Genomic DNA, 22,317 nt, shown 5'->3' on the forward strand with positions numbered 1-22,317 from the left:
CACCATCACTGTGCACCATCACTGTACACTATCACTTTGCACCATCACTGTACACTATCACTGTGCACCATCACTGTACACTATCACTGTGCTCTATTACTGTGCACTATCACTGTGCACCATTACTGTGCACTATCACTGTGCACCATTACTGTGCACCATCACTGTGCACTATCACTGTGCTCTATTACTGTGCACCATCACTGTGCACCATCACTGTACACTATCACTGTACACTATCACTGTGCTCTATTACTGTGCACCATCACTGTACACTATCACTGTGCACCATCACTCTGCTCTACCACTGTGCACCATTACTGTGCACATCACTGTGCACTATCACTGTGCACATCACTGTGCACTATCACTGTGCACCATCACTGTACACTATCACTGTACACTATCACTGTGCTCTATTACTGTGCACCATCACTGTACACTATCACTGTGCACCATCACTCTGGTCTACCACTGTGCACCATTACTGTGCACATCACTGTGCACTATCACTGTGCACCATCACTGTGCACCATCACTGTGCACCATCACTGTGCACCATCACTCTGCTCTACCACTGTGCACCATCACTGTGCATAATCACATTACTCATTAATGACACGTCACTATTACTGTCTGTTGTTTAGAACATTGCTTATTTCACCACCAGGAATCTCTCTTAGAAAAACTTCTATTTTAGTGTTTTTGCACCTCACTGTTCCTCGGTTCTAATTTATTCATATATTCATTTCATAATAGAGACCCACTTTTCCATTCGTTCCATGTGCTGACGCTTTTGAAGAGGAATGGAAGCAAAACGTGTGAAAATGCAATAGTGGGGATTGTTTTCAAGTGTTTTTACTTATTTATGAAACTCTCTTGTAAAGTGTGCCTGCATTAGAGTGAGCTGTCAGGGTGCCAGCGTGATTTGTGCCAAGATTGCATAGACCGCACAATAGCTTTAATTATGTCCCTGTCTCGTCTGTCAGAAAAAAGACAAAATGTATCAAAGGGTATATGCAAAAAAGTGAGAAAGCAATTATCTGCTTTTGTCTGTCAGTCAGCGCCGAGTCGCTTTCTAAATGACGCTAGACCTCCAGCAGTGAAACGCTGATAGATGAGGTAATAATGCAAGGCTTATTACATCTCAATACAGAAGAACTACATCTACTTTAGTCCTTTCTCTGCACTCATGTTGTTTTGGTTTGATACAGATAACTTTGAAATGAATACAGTAATGATCTTTGCCAGCAGTGGTGACTTAAGAATCTTTTTTTTTTTCTTTTTAGGTTTTTAGGTTTTGGGTCTGTTTGTGTTTTTTGCATATATACAGACTTTCACCTGGAAACAAAGAAAATGTCCTTGATGTATAATCTATAGTTTATCTAAGCAGTAGATGCAAAACCATGTACAGAAATGATTTGGGATTTAATTTATGTACAAGGTTTTGTATCTAAAAGTGACAATTGATTTTTCATATTTACATGTCAAAATTCATTATAATTCTGTTATTTGGTTGTTTTCCTTCTTATTTTACCTACAGGAAGTTATAATTAGAGTGATTCATGCAGGTTTGGGTACATTTTATTGTACTTAATTCAAGATGCTATTGCTCTTAACGTTCTTGCTTTCCACTGTCCCTCATACACACCCACGGCTTGGTACTTCTACCATTTTTATTTTCTAATTTGTGTTTTCTTGAACAGTGACAAACATAGGATTTAAAAGCACCACGTAACCATGGCACCAATGCAAATAAATCTGCTGCTTGCTATGAACTGTAGTTCTCTTGGTGCGCTGGCACAGCACTCTGTTCTATTGTCGTTTATGGAGGCCACCCTTAAAAGGACAGATAGAAGTCAGTGCTGCAGTTTTAACTAGAGGTCTGCACTTCTTTCTTTTAAGTTCTTTCAGTACTGTGATTTTAACTGTTCAAATGATAAAATAATGATCCACAGCTGTCATAGATTATAATTAGCAGACAAAAGCATAATGTCTTTAACTAAAATATACTTGTAAAACATAAACAAATATGAATTTTGTTGACTATTTGAGTATCAACAAGCCTCTTAAAGGATAAGTAAACTTTCTCTTTCAAAATGTAAACAACAGTTTGAAATGTTATTCTAAAACTAACATGGGAATAATAACTCCGCCTCTCTAAACAACCATTTTTAGTATGCAAATTAGAGCAGAAATAAACAGGGGCGTGTTGGCAATTGGAGACAAGCTTTTTAAATGTGCTTCTTTGACCCTGTCAACACTTAATATTTTGGTGAACCTGGAAGTGTGCCGAGTACAAATGGCTCATCGGAGCAAGAGGGAGATGACAGACACAGAAGACGTGCCATTCAGACCTTATTATTGTCTGCTACTGTTTAGTTAAAGTGAATTTGACTTTTTGTTGTCTTCTTGAGTCACAAAAATCTTAGTCAAATTAGTGTGCAGGGATTTGCATGCTTGCTTGTCACTGGCTGTAGTGCGGGAAAGAGAGTAGTGTTAAGTCTCATTTAGGCTTTGTCCTGGGACAAAGATTATGCTGTGGTTGTGTTATGATTTAGTTTCATACTATTTTAGTTGTTGCTTTTTTTTTTTTTTTTTTTTTATCAAAACTGACTTCACTGAAATACATATTTGTCTCTATAGCACAGGATTAAGTTGGTTTGAGTCTTGTGACATGTACATCTGAAGGTGGAGTGCAAATAGCAGTGTGCCCTTTATTTAGATGTGTTACTTCACCTATAAATATTAATGTGCTTATACCTATACAGCAGTGGCTGATGGGATATGGGACCACAGTCTTTTTTGTCAGTTTGACATCCAGGTAACCCACTTTTGCTTCAGCATGTTTACTCTTTGATTAGGGGGAGAGCTGAGGGAAGCACTATCTCCTGGCTGCCAAAAGCAGGTTGGCAAGCTGTCACAACACAGATGAAGACACATACACCACCTGGGTGTGTGGAGGTGACACACACATCCACCGCCAGGCCGCTGCATACATGGCCAGTATATTATTGTACACATGTAAATGCTTTCTTCATGAAATGCACCTTAATCATTTACAACTTAAACAACCGCAGAGGTGAGAGTGTGTTGTAAAACAAACAGACATGCAAATGTTTGAGGGATGCTGAAAATATGATTTAGAAAACTATTGGCAACACCAACTACAGTCCTGTGTGCTGACAAACTCGAAAAACATATGTGTGTTATGCTCAATCATTTTGACTGTGTTCAGTGCTTGTGTTTAGTGCTTGTTTGAACTTTAATGCAATAATAATAATAACAAAACATAAGAGATGCTTGCACCATAGTTTTCCTTTAAAGTTGCTGTCTGTTGTCTACACTATTCATACGTGACTCATCAGGTGGATAATTAGTTTTTTGGGGATATATTTTGCTCTAATTTTGCATATCTTGTGTAATTTAAAAAAAAATTCTAAATATATTATGTAAAGTCATCTGGATATTACACAAATATTAAGATGAGTGTCAGTACTGTATTACTTACTTATGGCTTACAGGTTTCAATATACTGACATTTCCAAACAAGAACAACTTTGTCCATAGAAGGGTTTTTTATAAGACACTTTCCTAAAAATTATCTGCCAATGTTCGGAAATACACTCACTTGTATTTTATCTTGTTACGCCTTAGAAACTCCCAACTATGAAATCCATGCAAAGGACTAATCCAAATAGCCTACTATTTTTGATATAAGGATCTGGTTTTTTTTTCACTTCAAGGCTTTGAAGACTTTCTGCTTCAATATCTAAATTACACCAGAGCTAAAGGATATAACACTGTACAGTTGTTGCAATGCTTCCCACAGTAATCTAGTAAGTTTCAGGAGGAATAGGGACTTTTTAACATGTTTATTTTGTATTCAGATCAGGTGCACTTAAGCAAGACTACCCCCTGTGGCTTCGGCGAGGTGGTGTCCAATAAATCCTAGCGTTTAAAAAGTAACTCTGATATTTGGTTTGAAGCTTGAACTACAACTTTACTGGACAAGTGGATAATACAGCCTTTTTCACTGCGTGGAGAATGGCTGATCAGAGACAGAGTGTTTTGAGTGGAAGGAAATCTGACATGCGAGCTAAAGAAACCATCTCCAGTCATGGCACACACAGATGATCAGTGTGCATGGGCTGGCCCGTTCCTCTCTGAAGATAGATGAGAGGTTTGTATCAATATTTGAACAATGCACCCAGTCTTTTTTTCTTTTTCTTTTTAAATAGCGGAGATGTATTGCTTATGTGATGCCAGTTGCAGAGAAATTCAGAAGTTGGAAAGTAGCTTTAGCGCTGGAGGCCGTCTCTCTGCAATCGTGATAGTGAGACTCTGCCTAAGGACACTTAAGGAGAACGAACACGAAGGAAGCAGCGATGTGATTTGAAATAACAATACATTCAGAATTTCTTTTTATAGCAATGGCGCGGAATAGAAATAACGTGACCTTATTTGCTTTATGTGCATTAAGCTAGCAGTTTGTCTGGTATCTAGAACCTGTGTCTACATCTCTGGACCCTTGTTCTCCGTGATCGCTTTTAACTATTCCTACCAGGCTCTTAACTGCACTCTCTGTGTCTCTATTCATTGATACTGAAGTATTTAAACCAGATGTGTGAGATTTACAAACCATGAAAAAGGTAGTACCTATTTAAACTGTTACCCGTGACTCTAACATGTTCTAAGTGCTCATAAACCCTCAGCTTTTTCAGCTAGCGAAGCTACTTTGACGCACTAGCACAGCCAAACCGCTCTTATCCCATAGTGTTGTATAGTGACAGTCTATGCTATTTCTTCCTCATTTGCAATCAATAAAACGTTTTACAGTGTGGTTGTTACAAAGTGCTTCTTTTACAATATACTCTATGGGGGAAAGCAGCAAAATGCACAAAGAAATAGTGGCGTACTGCAGCTTTAAAACCGTAGCCTCACGCCTCTCTAATCATCGCACTTGTATTGTGTCTTGCAGCAACTGACTTTGATTTTTCTTTATCATGATCTTCACAGAAAACACAGCTATACGATCGGTTTGTGTTAGATTTTAGTGCTGTACTCCTCATGGGTGATCAGAACAGATGCTCCCTCAGTGCCCTGGGTGCCTCTCACACCCACCCTTCATCTGCTCCTTCCTCCACACCTCCTCTACACCTCACCTCTGATCTGTATGCACCATCCATCTGCTGCACAGCTCCCATCACAAGCCACAAATATTTAACAGCTCCACTGGTGACCACATCCCATCTGTATTTTGACATGGGTTTGCATTATACACCTAAGATAATATTAGGGATTTTTGTGTTAATGGTCTTCATGTTAAATTGCCACGAGATGTAAAGGATTTGAAGCATCAAAATCAGTGTTTCATAGCTGACACTGTTACGGTCTGTCATCTAAAGTTAAGATGTGCTCCATGCTGTAAGTGAACACAGCACCTGCCCTCTGACCTGATGATGTGAAGTGCCCATTACAACAGAACCACATCTCCTGAAATCGCCTGCGCCATCTCAACCGCTAAATGAGTGTAGTCAACTTGGGGCTCTTTCTTCGTCATTTCATCTAGATTTCATTAAATGACATTAGAGACCACATCAACTGATTGCCTTTAATTTTGCATGTGATGAGTTTGAGTGGCTGTTGGGGGAAAAATAATCATTTGAGCTGGAGCTGGATACTGGATGGAAGGAGGCAGGAGAGCGATATGAGATAGAGCCATCACTCAGGCCTGTGGCAGTGATGCCTTGTTTTGCTTTCAGGCTGGTCTCGATGTTTCCGAGCCCCTTCTGTGTTATTGGCGGCTCAAGCAGCAGTTGTAGATCACTGTAGTGAGGACAGTGCTGTCTCCTCTGTGGCAGCACAGTGCATACACACATTTGTCTTCATCCTGTCCTCTGGCCACTTATAGCAGCTACTACAACAATATACTACCAGCAATGCAAAGGAGCAATGTTAATAAAGACTTTAGTGCAGTGCAGATCATCCTAGAGCCGCAGATGACATAAGACAGTTTACTGTTATTTCCCTCACTGATAAGTGTGGCTTAGTAAATATATCCTTTCACAAGTTTTGAAATAAAATTCAATACTGTAACTAATTTGTTTGTGAAGACAAAATCATATGAAAAACTCTCATCTTTCAGAAAATAAAATCCTCCTCTTTCCTCAGCATGCATTTATTCATTCATTTGATAATAACATATCCTAATTGCACAATAGACAAGTAAAATACAAAGTGACACGTTTTGGTGTCAAAATGGTTAAGTTGTCAAATTGCTTTATATACAGTTGTTGCTACACAACCTGTCAACCTGGATACATGGTGCTGTGTTTTGTGTTTTCATGTTTTCATCTCACTATGTAGAGGCAGACTCACGTCTTTCCAAACATGAATGTAATGTGTCAATGTGCCGCATCAAAACAAATTTGGGTACTCTGTACAAGGAAAGCCTGGGGCCAGTAATTTTCAAATTAAAGCATGTCTTTTTGTTACGCCTCGATTGTAGGAAAGAGGAAAGAAAGTGTGTCATGTGGAGGGAACAGAGCAAGTCATTTTTACAGCCAGAGAATCACAGTCTTTTATCTATTGGCCTCAATCAGCAGACATCCGCTGGAAAGGTAGGGGATTAGATTAGCAGAAAGGAGAGAGTGTCTCTGTAATCCTGATGGGCTTTTCACTTGTGCTCTACTGCTGTAGAGGGAGATGCCACACTGCTCTGTCAGGCTGGTGTTGGGCTGGGCAGCAGCACAACTGCTTCACTAAACCTCACACTAGCATGAAAGAGGCTCCAGCAAACTGTGGGATTAGTCTGAGTGTAATTACACTTGCAGGGCATTAGAACAGCACCACGTGCACTGACTCAAGGAAGGCAGGAGGAAATTATGTCTGCTGCTAACTTGTCCAAATGAACTACACTGTTAACTGAGGCTTACATGTTCATTTTAATATTAATTGCAATTGTGTGCTGACTGTTTAAGACTTGGTTGTTTCTGTGAAGATGTGTTCCACTTAATATTGCTATTTAAATTGCTATTTGAAAATCATCTGACATACAGTATATGTGTAGGAATTGAAAGTATGATATTCTGCAGTATTGTCATTATGTTTGTGTAGACTTATACAACAGGTGTGTGTTGTTGTTGCAGGCCCACGCGGTGAGTCTCTGCAGCATGGTCAGTCTGGGACATTGCCTCACTTCCTGCAGGAGCCGGTTGACGCCTACATCGTCAAGAGCAACCCCATAAAGCTACGCTGTCAGGCCCGGCCTGCGCTGCAGATCTTCTTCAAGTGCAACGGAGAATGGGTCCATCAGAGCCAGCACATGTCCCAGGAGCACACTGATACAGGAACAGGTATTCACCTACACGGTTAAACCCACTGTATCTGTATCAGATGCACACACACACATGCACAGACACCCCCACAGACACATGCACACACACGTACACATGCACACACACACCCCCCCACACACACACACACATGCACAGACACTGCCCTCACCCCTCCACACTCACTGACCATGTCTGTGTTTGGATGTGCTGAGGAGACACAGCCAATGGGACTTGATAAAGATGCCTTGAGCTGCAGTCCCTCCCTGCCAATGTATTTTCCTCGCTTCTTTAGCCTTAACAGTTTGTCACGCTTGATAAAACAAAATGACAACTGTTACACCATGAAAGGGAGCCACTTGTTCGATTTCAGAATTTTGACTTTGAACTTCAAATGGTGTCTTTAAGTGATGCAACTTCTTGAAATTCAGTTGTTGTTTTAAGTTGAAATGGATTCATACAGTAGCACAAGGACAAGAGAACTCTATTAGTTGTTTTATTGCACCATCCAAACAGAGACATTAAGCAGCAGTAATACATTTAACAATATTTATGGGGAATCCCTTAGGGTACCACTTAAGGTATTACTTCAAATATCCTTATGCAAGAGAGTCCCAAGCATGAATAAATGAAAAGGGTTGAATGTAAGAGGGAATGAGGCATAAATGCTCAGATAAATTCACATGTAGATCATGGTTCATATGAAGGATTAACAATGATGCCCCTATAAAGGCCAAAAAGAAAAATGCCATATTCATTTGTTTGTTTGTTTTTTGAACATTGTATGTGTGGAAAAGCTTTAGTTACTGCAGTGACTCTGCTGTAAACATCTAACATCCTCATTCTAATTACTTTATGAAAGGGGTCGAGGTAGAAAGTGAATATTTATGCTCTTGCCCAGGCTCCCATTAGGGCAACACTGTTGATGGTTCACTTAACACAGAACCAATCAATATCTCCAGCAAACTAACAATGGACCAGCAGATCTTGACTGCCTTTCCTCTGCCCTGCCCTGTGCCTATCTGGTTCCTTATCATTTTCTTCCTGGATAAAGGGGGAGGAGGGAGGGTGGAGAACATATTGGGGACACAGAGGATGGCACAGCATTTTGTATGGCCCGGAGTAGCTTGTTGCTTTTTTGTTTAGTGCAGATAATGACGTTGTATATTGCCTGCAGTTGGCGTAGCAGGCTGGAACAAAACGTTACCAACTACTTTCCAGAATTTGATGGTTTAAAGAACAGTATCCTGGCCATTTTGCATGATGTTTCTGCACACTCCAACAGCCTCACAAAATGTATTCAGAAGCTGTTCATGCTTAACAAATCATTTGTGCATAAGTGTGTTTCAACATGGCATACATTCTCTGTCCAAACAGCCACTCCACAGCCCACTTCAAAGAGCTGCGCTGTAAATCAGTCTTTTTTATGTTTGAGCCTATTTTGCATCACATATTTATTCATTTTTGCTTTGGTAAATTGAGGTGGCTTTTGAAAGTGAAATGGAAAAATTTGTCTGAAAGAATTCAGTTGAAAGTAATGGCTTCATTAGGCTTTTTAAAATGACATTCTTTGATTCAAAGAGACGTGACAAAGCAGTATTCATTTTATTATAACTACTGTTTAAGTAGAATCTGCAAAGCTTTATTCTTTGAGTCAACATTTGATTAGCCTATTATTACCTGAAGGTGCACTGTGCAACTTTTCTGGTGGAAGGTTCACCACCTGCATGTCTCCATTGAGTTATTTATTTGCCTGTAATGTCCCACAGTATGGCTTTTCTACCTTGTATTCAAGAACAGGTGTTTTTATTTCCAATTCATGGGGTTCAAGCTATGGCATACAAAAGGACATATGTTCATGGAGATGAGCAGTGACACCAGTAAAGTTACACATGACTTATTTTTAATGGTCTGTTGTCCTTGTAGTGCAACATTCAGGGACATCATTCAAGTTTGTTTTACAGAACAACATTATGTCAAAGGTCTGGTTAAGATTTAGTAGAGGGATTATGTGCTAAAACCGCCATTGCCATGAGCCCTTTGCCTTAGTCTATTCTGCTTCAAGTGATTAAATAATTTGCTCATACTCTGCCCTGTCCTTTCAAATCCATTTTGTAATGTCTGTACAACGTCTCCTCACCAAAGTGTGACCAGGAGCAAAAGAAACATATAGGTTCTCTTTGGAGCGATATATACATTTCACTTTATTGTAGCTTTGTATTGTGTTGTTTTCTCTCTCAAAGTGCATGTTGTGCCTTCCAGCAAACAAAACAAGACACACAAAAGCACAGCAAAAAATATCCATTACACCTCAACTGCAATTGTGCCACAAGCAGGAGACAATCTGAAGAACAAGGGATTTCATGCAACTGAATGAATATTGTTGTTTCCCAATCAGTTAGTGAGGTATCAGAGTGAAGGAGTATTATTCTTCATGTAGTGCCTTAATATTTCATACCTGCAGCTCATCTTGTCGGGAAGAATATTCCAGACTGACAAACACGGCATGACAATGAGCGAGTGGGAGCTACACTTGTCCCCCAACTTCTTAAATTTATTGCCAAGAAAAGTGTGCTTCATTCAAAATGTGTCAAAAAGATTTGTTTCACACAGCATCTCCACAAATACCTAGGAAAGTGAGACACATAACTGAACAAGTATCATTAGCAACATCCTAGCATCAAATATTCAAGGTGCATACATATTTTAAAGTGGAGTGTAGAGATCATGTCAATGTCCTTGTAGAAGCCTTGCCTTTTGACAAAAAATGATGTGTGAGAAATACCTGGAATTAAACCATTATAATAGGTAATAAACTAATCACGTCTCATTGGTTGGTTAATGGGATGGATGCATAATTGTATCTCAGGTGAAAAAACATGACGGAATATCTAAGCATCAGATAGAGACATTACAAGTGAAAAGCGACGCTAAAAATTCTAGGTATTCCTGGGCTCTGACTCCTGCACATAGGTGCCATTTTGAGGACTTATGACCATTTATATAGAGTATGTTGCTGCTGAATAGCTTTGGCAACGGGCCTAATTTTACTTAACTGTGAAACTCATGGATAGAGTAATGAAAATGTTATCTCTTTAGCTTTTTAAGAAGGAAAGACTACTGTAAACATTTATCTGCTGCTTATTTTTACATTACATTACATTAAGTCCAATCATTCTCTGCTGTGAAAGTTAGTTATCGCATAAACAAACCCTCATTTCCAGTCAGAGCATGTTTGAGACCCCTGCCTTCACCAAAATACCAATAGTTTGTTTTGTGCTGCTTTATTTAAATAAATCCACCATCTGCCTGTGCCTCTATTCACCTTGTGCTACACCGGGTTTAAAAATACCAGTGTGTCAAACCACTGCCTATGGTAAGCTTTGCGTCTCTGTGAATATCTCGTTTTGGCTCGCAAAAAAAGTAGTATAGTGTTAGCAAGACATTTTCCCCTTTGGCTGTAATTTAACAAATAAACCAAAAAAATTAAACATTGTAAATAATACTAATGTTGAATGATATTATTTTGGCATTACATATTTGATAAGAATGTCTTTCTTTAGCTTTTAGGCGCTAATCTATGCTACTGTTTCACACAAAATCTGTCTTGAATACACCTGTCCCTGTCCTTTCAGTTTCTGGTAGTTGACCTGCTACTTAAGACAATAAAATGACATGTTTAAACGCAACTCCACCTTATGCACTGCACCGAGATATCAGCTGAAATCAAATCTATGTCTAAACACCCACATATTGTTTTCAATTACATTCTCTATCCTGTCCTGGGGCTATCCCGAAACAAAATGCTGTCACACAAAGCTAAATGCCTCATGGGTGTTAGAGGGAGATTGGGGCAAAACCTGCAACAACATCCCAGCTCTATGGAAAGTCTGTATCTGTGCATCCAAAAGCATAAACGTACCTATTTGTAACAGAAATCTTAAGTGTGCACTCGTCACATAAAATTGCATAGCCCCTACATATTTTAATGTGTTATTTTTGATGTTATCATGTCTCATTTCAGCCCTCAAGTGACTTTTTTTTTATATTTAAATTACAAATTGTCTCCTTGGTGATGAAGGGTAGAAGATGAAAATAACTGACACAAGTGAGATTGCTGAAGGACAGGGTGAAAGAAGAGCAGAGGATAGGAAGGAGGAACAGTGGGGATATCTGTGCCTATACACTGGGACTGAAAGGATGATACCCTGATAAAGAGATAACAGGGCGAATGGGACCAGGACGACATAAGAAAAATGAAGAGACAGTGCAATGAGAGAGTGAAATAGAGGCTGCAAACAGATACGTGGCTGCCTGTGTGGTGAATGAGAGGAGAGCAGCTGCTGCAGATTTGGGAGATGAGGAGATAGCGAGTGAATGGTAGGTGGATAGGGGAAGTATATGGATATCTATTCCTGCTGATGTGCTGTCAAAGAGCCACTCCAGTGTTGTGTATTATGATCCGGACTGGACCAAAGATACCATCAGCTCGGGCGGCATTCAGGACAAAAAGAGCAAGGTGGGGCCCAGTGAGAGGATAGTGAGAAGCCACATCGTCTCTCATCATCACGGCCAGTATTTGAAGAGGATCTGTTTTGCAAACACTTTTATGAGTTAAGTTACAATGTTGGTCTCCGGTTGGAAATCTAGAGCTTATCATAAACCCATGCGTGTCAATGGTTTGTCACTAGAACTGATATATGGCCAGCAGTGAGTGTTTCATAGCACTCAATGCATTATTGAGATCCAATAAAACATTAGGGTCTTGATTCTTGCCTAAGACAATGACAACACCTACTGAGGGATAAATATGGATTATTATTATTTTTATTATGGATGGATTACTATATTATACTATATTATATTATATGGAATATGGATAATTATTATGATCTTATTTGTTGACAACATGGCTTTAAGGGCCTGCACCCAATTTTTACCATTAGATACAGCAAAATTATATTCCCCTATTACAGATATGTTGTATAAGCAGCTCTTGAGGTTAAAATATGTCTGCTGTGTGCTGTCTTCATCTAATTCTAAAGTTTTTTAGTGTCTGATAATCAGGAAGTCCACATTATAATGCTAGTTGTTGTTAGCTTTACCATCATGGCCACCAGAGAGTTGTGAAAAACACTTATAAACTCATCGTGGTGATTAATTAGGATGTTTGGAAAGCATAAGAGAAGTGAGGAATAACTTTAGATCATTTCAAATAGTTCAAAATTAACTAGTTGTGGTGTTCATGTTTTTTAAGACAAACCCGACCTAATCTTTCAACAGTAACAAGACATTTTTTCACCAAAGTGACATCGCACATTTATTGATACTACAATTTTGAGGACCACCGAAGCGGCTATGCCGTCTGCCTGCTCTGCTGTGGGTTGTACCAACAAGCAAGGATTATTTTTCTATATCCCCATCCCCAAAGACCCTGTTCATCGCCAGAAATGGATTAACGCCATCAGGAGAGATCAGTGGACTCCAATAATTCATTCCAGATTGTGCAATGAACAATTTGTTTCAGGTAACATGCTTGCCCTAACGTTAACTTGATTACAAGTTGCTAGCAGCGGCTTTCGATTAGCCTACAGTGTAGTGTCCGTGTCTAGCAGTTTTCAAAGTTAAAGCACCGTAAGTGTCCAAATAACATAGTCTAACTATTTTATTAAAGGTCATTTGGTTACAACAAAACCCCATCAGAGAGCTCTTTTCTGGTTAGATTCCATTGTGCGGCTTTTGGTCTGTGAATTAAATTTATGAAGCTAGCATAAACCAAAGGAGCTGTAAACAGTGTCAACAACCCACCAGGCATTAGGTAAGGGTCAAACCCCCAAACTTCTGTCTTAAAGTATCGCCCCTTTTCCTCATCGGTAAGAGTCACTATTTTTGATGTAGCATCATGACTTTCCCACATTGGAGATAGGCCACAGACAGGTACAGTGACGTCCTCAAGATGACTGACAACAGCAAACGAGTCACGTGACTGAAAAGCATGAATATGATGAAACTATTTAAAAGAAGAATGACAACCTAGACCTGTGCGTTCCATGATATGCCTAGCTGTTGAATCAAATGAAAACTATACAGGTCATACTCTGTGGGTTTTAGCAAAACTGTGCTTCCTTCATAAACATAAACAAAACTGCTGGCGTAATGGTATGACTAAGGACTACGTGCACTTAATGTCTGACTTTTGATCATATTTTTTCAGGCATAACGTAATGGGTCCCTTTGGTCCAAGGATTAAGGCTGACGCACACAGCTGGGACCAGAGTGAAGATGTTGCTAGAAGCATGTTCCGCTTGTCTAGCAGGGTCTGTCTGTTTCTGGCCCTGAGCCAACCTTCACTGCCTCCACATGCTTCGGCTGCATGCTGCAATGTCACATCACACAAACATTTCCCCCGAGCGAAGAGCACATCAGACAGCCAGCTATATCCATCCACCTCAGCCTACACTCCGTCGCCCACCACACACGCAGCTGCCTCGTTACCACGATTCCACCAATAACTCAAACTTAGAGGAAAATTAGCCTTTCTGCAGCAGGAAACAGACATTCTCAGATCTGAGCTGTAGACGATTCCAAACTGAGCTTAGCCATGCTTGGATCAGGAGCCACAAGTACCTGGCATGGGTTCGATCCCCAAGGCCTGCATTGTAGACTGGCCAAGATGGGACAAAGGGCCAGACTGAATAAAAATCACACAGATGCATTGCCAGATAGAGAAAAACGAGTAAACGGGCACGAGAAGTCCATTGATTTACATTTGCTCATGTTCTGTGTTGTCCTCAAATGCCTGCATGTCACTGAGCCGTATAGCCATAATAGCACTCGCATCATTTTATATGTCTTATAATCATTTTGTCCCATAGAACGTCCCAACTATGAGGTCACTGTTCACAGCTTATCTCCGGGGTTTCTGGAACATTTAAAGAAATAAAATGTCTCTGGACTACTGCTGTTTGATTGTAATTACTGGACCTTTGTAAGCAGAGACATCTTGGCAGTAGAGTCATTAGCTACCCATTGCTTGTCTGATTGGGTGACAGTACCAGTGATTGTCTAATAATCACAAGTTATGGGTTTCAATCATAGCTCCAACTTGCATACATTGTGTCCTTAAAAAAGATAATTTAAGTCTGTTTGAGAGCGGTGTCATAGGCTGTGGTTGGTGAAACTACGGAGGCCCTTGAATCAATCTATATCACACATTTAAGGCCTCAGTTCTTGGAAAAGACTCCAACAACCCCAAAAGAGAATATGCAAAGATCTTTCTCTGCAAGTGCCTACAAGCTTCATTACGGAGGTGATTACTTTGTTTACACAGACTTCTTACACTGAAGAGCTTAACTAGAAGCATATTTTTCCACTTGATGAAAACATATTGCTTAAGTCGTAAGTATTTCTTCGAAAAGGATTGCAGTCTTTCATTATGCTCTTGTAAATGTTAACGTTACCGTCTTCTCCTGTCTGTGTTGGTGTCTGCCACGGGAAAGTTCATTATGTCAGCTTGTTTAATTATAATATTTGATTCTCATAGACTTTACAACAGCTGCACTGACATGATGAGCTTCTTGAGGTGTATTGTGTGTCTGTGTATTATAGTTTTTTATTTTTTGAAAGTTATTATTTAAAAACCCAATTTTCCTGCCTGTTATCTCTTTTTCTATTAATTAAAGAATGCAGTATTACCTGTTCGGGTTAAATATCCAATAACCCAGGTTACTATTTGTTGACATGTTGGTGCCATATGAAACATCCCACACTCTGAGGACTTCAGGGACCGGCCTCCTGCTGGTGCCCAGAGTCAGGACTAAACATGGAGAATTACCGTTTCAGTTTTATGCAGCTAAATCCTGGAACATTCTTCCTGAACATGTGAAATAGGCCTCGACTTTGACAATGTTCAAATCCAGACTCCAAAAGGTTCTGTTTAGCTGTGCATATGACTGAAAGGTTTTTATTCTGCACTGTTCACTTTTAATGTTGATTTTATGATGACTATTTGTGTTTATTTATGTTTTGATTTGTTTATATTGTGATTTTGATGTCTTTCTTATTCAGTAAAGCAGTTTGTGTACGAATTGTGCCATACAAATAACTCCTCTTGCCTTGCCTTTTTGACTTAGATGCAACTTCAGAGGAGATTAAGCAAAATATTCCATTTCCCACTGCATAAGAAGTGCCACACACATGAAGTTATAATATGTACCACAAATTCAACCTCACAAAAGTCTTCAGTGATACAGTGTGTAATGTTATCGCTGTTTTGTTTCTGTGCAGGGCTGAAGATCCGTGAGGTGATGATCAATGTGTCGCGGCAGCAGGTGGAGGACTTCCACGGTCCAGAGGATTACTGGTGTCTGTGTGTGGCCTGGAGCCACTTGGGAACCTCTAAGAGCCGCAAGGCAACCGTCCGCATTGCATGTAAGAGCTGCTTACATCACCTGATACTTTTGACCCCACTGTACCATGTATCAGTCTGACTGTCATGGGCCATTTTATATATGATTATTGTGTTTGTGTGAAGGAGAGGGTTTGGTATGTGAAACCACCCATATAACATCAAACAGCAAGCTTCTGAAAAAGAAAAAGAGTAATTGTGCATATTTATAAATGCACACAAACACACATACACACATGTTGGGCTTGCAACTTGCCTAACTTTGACCTAAACCCTAAACCTAACCTGTTGTTTAAATTATGGTGTCTAATAATAAAGGGTTTTAGTCATGGGATCTGATTTTTGTCCGCACAAGGGAGTCCGGTCCACATTAATTGAGTGTGTATACAGATTTTAATCCCCATAATATGATAAATACCTGTCTACACACCCACACACACATCAGGTTTAATCAGATTACTTTTTACATCTCAATTCTTGGAAGATGATCCTAACCTTAACCATAATTACTGCTTGCTTAACCTAAACCCTTAAGACACCGTACATGTTTTCTAATAAATTCTGTACCACCCCTCTATTTTACCTGTCCAGACCTAAGAAAGAACTTTGAGCAGGACCCCCAGGGCTCCGAGGTTCCTCTGAATGGGATGATCGTGCTGCACTGTCGGCCCCCAGAGGGAGTGCCCGCGGCTGAGGTGAGCTCTCCTTCTCTCGTCTCAGACTTTAAAGTGCAGCCGCCATCAGGTTTACAAACTGTGCTTCTGTAGAGCAGTGTGAGGGTGTCAGACTCAAAAACAGTGTCAGTATGAAATATGCCAGAGAGGCTGTTAATGAGCTGAAAATGTCACCTCTTTAGTTGCAGTTGCATTGCTCTCACCACTTCAAGTTGCAATATACTGGGAGTTAGTTTCCACAAATAACAGTGCTTCTTCGTCTAGTGGTTTGTAAATGTCTGTACAGGACTTGTTTACTTGTCATGTATATTTTTCACTTTTGCCATGACTGGCTCCTCTCCATGGCATAGATTTGTGTTTGAGAGAAGCTGTCAGGCTGTTTAGATTTTCACCATAAAATGAGGCTGAGCGTCCCTGAGTGCAGCTCGTGTGTGAGTGTTGTGGTACTCTGATGTTGCATCTTCATGTGGAGGCTCACCAGGCACATGCATCAGAATCAAAGCCTGTCAGCCTCATCTGCACCTCTGCATTTATTTAAAAGCACACTCTGTGACCAAATGTAAACATGCTAATATTTCATGTAGCCTATATACAATATCACCACACAGCAACGCGGAAAAAGGTCATTTTCTGTCCTTAAAACCACTGTGAACAAAGATGAAACCATTTAAATTATGACTCCCAAACTCTAGAAGAAATCATGTATTCAACAAGTTTGTCTTTTGTTAAACTAAGGCCCAACAGATCATGTTTTTTGGAGGGTATTGATGTTTATGTTTAAAGAGGATATTTTAAGACAGTCAGACCTTTTAATTTACCTTGTCGCGAGCCACATAAAATGATGTGGCGGGCCGCATTTGGCCCATGAGCCTTGAGTTTGACACATGTACCTTAGTCTATCTTACTTCACTTACGTCTTCATTAGGGTCTGAACGTGAAAGTGTGAGGAAGACGAGTCAATGATGCCCACCTTCTATCTTTATGCACATAGAGACACCACACATGTTCGAAAATAGTCAGTGCGAAGTGAAAAATGTCGTTTATTTAAGGTCAATCTATGGGCACTGTAGCACTGTAATAATGGTACCAGTAGGACTACTTCTACAATTAGGCTGGTAGTAGTATTAATGGTATCTGTAGTAAAATTAATCATAAGACTACTGCATTACTACTTTACATCTAAAATATCTTTAAAAAGTATAATAAATCTGTTGAAAATGTGTTTGTTTAAAGACGTACAGAAGGTTGAGCCAGAGTTAAGTCTCTTGTGTCAAAGTTCTTCCAACTGTGAGAGGTTCATTCATTAAAATGTAGCTCACTCGCAGACATTTGGGCTCAGAACATAATCCAAGCTGCGGGTTTGTTGCTGAGGTTCTATAATTGTTGACAAAATAGACTGTATATGAGGCAGAGCTGGCAAAAAAGGAGAGAGAAAACTGCTCCAATAGTTTTTGGCTGCTGATCCCCTCCTTTCTTCTTGGAGATGACCATGACTATAGCTATCACACACCAAAGCACATAAAACCGTTTTTGTGTGCTTTTTTGTGTGAGCGGTGTGTATGATGAATGATTCAGCTCACACAAATGGAGCATTGGTGTACCGCAAGTCTCCCCCATGCATTGTGGTCATCAAATAGGCAAGTCCTCATGCATTCATTAATGTGACTGCAGCTAACAAAGAGAATGGTAATGGTAAATAATGTAGGGACAGATTCTGCTCCCCCTGGTATGGCTAAGTACCCAGAGTTGGGAATGTGTCTGTTTTGGGGACTGTGGGTAATGCTAAGAGGTTAAACCCATTTTTGTATGCAGAAGTGTGAAAATGGACTCAGAAAGCCACTCAAGCTTTGCGTCTTAGGAGCTGAGGACACAGTGCAGAGTGTGAATCTTTTGAACCCTGCTTGTTATTAAATGGAGGTGTGTTTCAGTTACTACAGATTACTACTTATTGATGTTTGTCTTGAAAGACAAATTTAACAGTTTCCACATTAGCTGTAAATGGAAAAACATAACTTGCATGTGGTTTCAAGACAAAAGTTGCTGATGTATTACCAGGTGAAATGCTCTTATGCCACGGCTCTGTTCCTGCTCAGAGGCCACAGAGAGAGACATTTATCCACATCTCTCTGGGATTTATGGGATGCTTTGTTGGATGTTAATGAGTGTATGCTGTATTCTATGGTAGCAGTGATACTGGCAGTTATCTGCAGTGTTAGGGAAGTTACTTTGAAAAGTAATTCATTACTAGTTAGCATCATATATTACTATGTAATATATGATACAATGTATTTACTGCCTCAAGAAAGCAACTTAGTTACATTACTTTGTGCTTACTTTTTAGTAATATTGTATGAATTAATCATCAAACATGTGCTTTTTAATGTGTTTTAATAAAGACATTTAAATAGAGGTAAACAACCAATGAGTTGTTTAATCTGTCTCAAATATCACAATTCCAACAACAGTACTGAGTATTAAAAAAATAAAAAAATAAAAAGAACTTACTTGAATGCCGTGATTCTTCACCGTTTTATGCAGGAAAACGGCAGTAATAAAGACAAAAATAGGCTCTGTAAAACATCATTTCATGAGCACTCACTGGGTTTAAAAAGACAGTAATAAAACCTTTGTGAATTGGGAAAACTTTTAGTCAGTGACTAAAATACACTACTACCTACTTAACATGTCAACAGCAAACTCTCATCAAACATTTCTATCACAGATTTTCTCTTAGGAAAGACAAATGGACAGGTAAACAATCTAATACCTGCATCTACTGTTTCACCATCATTACATTCACATTAACTGTCCAAGTATTCTTTACAGAGTCTAATTAATCATCAAGCCTCATAGCCAAAGTCATTTGAAGCACTTAAAATGTAATTATTCAGTAATAAACATAACATTTCCAGACACGGTACAGCGAGAACGCAAGGACATGACAAGGGTCCTAGGCACTGCCCGCCTCCAGAATTTCAGCTGTCATAATTGGAGGGCTCATTTGTTTAATGTGATTTAATGGAGGTGGTTGTTAGGCAGAGAAAAGAGCATACACGGCAGAGGAGAAGGCGTGAGGGTGCAGGCATGTAGCCCGTCACAAAAGGAAAAGGCCACTTAATGATTCTAATTAAATCAGATGGAACAAAACCTGCTGCAATGTTTTGTAACAGTCTGGATGTCACCTTCACTTATATGTAAATGAGCCCAAATGCAGATCACATTTCTCCAAGCCCACTGCAGAGCCAAATGAATTGAACATGAGTGGCTAAATAAACCATAAACAATAGACATTCTGAGATCGTTAGCCCTCCCACAAAACACTGTAACATGTTAATCAGACTGTGTGATTTCAACAGAGTTCAATTTAAACATTTCCAGTCGCATGTACTTATTTACTTGTTAAAGAATGAATAGTTTGTCATCGCACAAGTTTTCATGACTTTCTTCAGAGTCAGATGTTTACATACATTTCATTAGTATTTGGTACAGTTGCCTTTAAACTCTATGACTTGGGTCAAACACTCGTACCAGCTTCAGCAGCATCTTCACAAAGTTCTTGGGTTGAACTGCACATTTCAGACCAAAGCACGTTCATCCCTGGGAGACAGAACCCGTCTCCTTCCTGAGTGGTCAGATGGTTGGACATTTCCTTGGTGTTTATACTTGTGTGTAATAGTTTGAACAGATGAACGTGGCACCTTCAGGCGTCTGGAAATTGCACCAAGGATGAACCAGAGCAAGTCCACAATTCTCCTCATATCTTGGCTGATTTCTTTGGAGTTTCCCATGATTTTACACAAAGAAGCAGTGCGTTTCAGGTGTGTCTCTAACTCAAATGTTGTCAATCAGAAGCTTCTAAAGAAATGAAAGGCTTAGTAATCTTACTGTATGTAAACTTCTGACTTTGAAGAAAGTAATGAAAAATTGCCTCAAAAACTCCTTCTGTTATTATTCTGGCATTTAGCAAATAGAAATAATTTTGGTAATCCTAATTGACCTAAAACAGGAAAAGTTTAATCTAATTGTAATTGGCAGGTTAGACAAAAAATGCCCGTTGTTTATCATTGTAGAATTGTGATTACATAAAAACCAAAAAGTCCTCAATGTTTGTTGTTGTTATTGCTATTTTGCCCTTTTTTGTGAAGCATCAGTCCTTACTCTTTGTGTTGGTGACTGCAGACTGCCCTCAGGCCTGCACAGGTCAAGTGTGCTGTAGTTCAACTGTAGCTGTTATATCTAAGTGGAACAAATTGGCTTCATAGTAAATGAGTTAGTGGGCCTCCCCTGACACTGTTTTATCAGCCCCGTTCACGTCACTCTGTCCCCGCCTCCACATCAACCGGAGCATCTCTACTGTCTCTCTGAAGACTACACTGAATGGATATCACACAGCTCCTGGTCTATCAGCTGCACACAGGAGGAAATATGGCTGGAGGGACAAATATTAATCAAAAGGAATACAGGAGTGGAAAGCCAGGCTAAAGATATAATCTCTTTTCATAACATTAAGGCATATATTAAAATAAGTCATGTATTATTTCAACAGCCCTTTGTAGTTGTTTTGTCAGGTTGTAAAGCACAACAACTTCATATAATTGGCACAACAAAAGCTCAATATTTGTCTCATTTGGCATCATCTGAAACAGACTTTCAGTGCAGTAGCCCACAGATTATATTATATAATTACTACTATCTGTTGTATATGCTCTTATCCTATACCCACTTTAAAATACAATTTACTGATGGGATCAATATCACAGCTGATTTCAATTTGGTGAATACATTAGATTCCCAAAGAAATCTGCTACCAGAATATAAAGCATGGACTAAAACAAGTTTGCAGTTTGTAAAATGTGAAACTTTGTAAAGATTTCATGTTTTACAGCTGTTTCCATTGGTTTCATCTTGTTTAAAAAACAGCCAGTTTCCAATGGTTTCATCTTGTTTAATTAACACGACCTTTACAGACAATCACTCAGGGAAGTAATACTGTTGGGACTCTATTCAGAGCAGAAGAACAAAATGACAAAGCCCATGTCAGCGAACCCCAGATCACAAAGTCACAGGTCTGTTCATTAACTGTGTCTCTGCTCACTGTGCGGCGCAGTAACGTTGTACTTATTCTTAAGTGGAAAAACATAAAAAAGGTAGAATAAAAGAGATCATCAAGGTGTCAGAGGCAATTACAATTTGCAGTTCAAATTAAAAATACTATTACTGAAGGTTCTAGTTTAGAGCTCATCTTATAATTGTTATAAAAGCTGCAATTTATATTTTAGTAAACATCATTTTGTTATTTATTTAAAACCACATTACATCACATTTAACATAGACAATTTGTTTATTTGTTTATTTATTTTTTTGTTTTTGTTTATAGCACCGAAAAACAGAAAAAAACACGTGTCCCTACTATAAGTGGGCTTGCATCTTCACAAACCTGACTTTTATTTGACCTGGGGGAGAGCCACTTCCTGTTTGTTTATAGGGAAATGTTGTTGGCGTAAAACATGTTACGTTTTATGCCATACTGTATAAATTAACTATATAAATGTTCAGGCAGGTGATGCGCCGCCTTCAGAAAGTCACATACTGTGCCTTTATACAAACCCAATACAAACCAATAAAAGATTTGGCTTAAATTATTTTGCACACATATAAATCACTTCACTTTATTGGTCCCTGCATACAATATTAATACTATGAGCACAACTTTTTGTAATTAGCATGTGCCTTATCTATTAAAGTGTGCAGGCGTCTCATGGTCTCTGGAGGTGAAGTACGGAGACTTGAATGAATGAAAACCAGATTTTTAATGTGTTTGTTGTTGAATTTGAGCAGAGGATGGGGTTGATACGCTGACAACTAGCAGTGCCGTGCGGTAATCTTTATAGACTTAAGT

At 39.3% G+C, this 22,317-nt stretch overlaps 1 protein-coding gene across 1 annotated transcript in view; it reads left to right on the forward strand.

Moving 5' to 3' along the window:
- Nucleotides 1-22,317, forward strand: part of LOC117392053 (netrin receptor UNC5D-like) — a 98,927-nt gene that overhangs the window by 55,562 nt on the left and 21,048 nt on the right. Inside the window, exons 3-5 of the mRNA XM_055231560.1 lie at nucleotides 7,152-7,358; nucleotides 15,624-15,767; nucleotides 16,336-16,439. Of these exons, the coding sequence (XP_055087535.1) occupies nucleotides 7,152-7,358; nucleotides 15,624-15,767; nucleotides 16,336-16,439 (455 nt within the window). The remainder of the gene's footprint in view (nucleotides 1-7,151; nucleotides 7,359-15,623; nucleotides 15,768-16,335; nucleotides 16,440-22,317) is intronic.

Source organism: Periophthalmus magnuspinnatus, chromosome 23 (assembly GCF_009829125.3).
Source record: "Periophthalmus magnuspinnatus isolate fPerMag1 chromosome 23, fPerMag1.2.pri, whole genome shotgun sequence".
Taxonomy (NCBI): domain Eukaryota; kingdom Metazoa; phylum Chordata; class Actinopteri; order Gobiiformes; family Gobiidae; genus Periophthalmus; species Periophthalmus magnuspinnatus.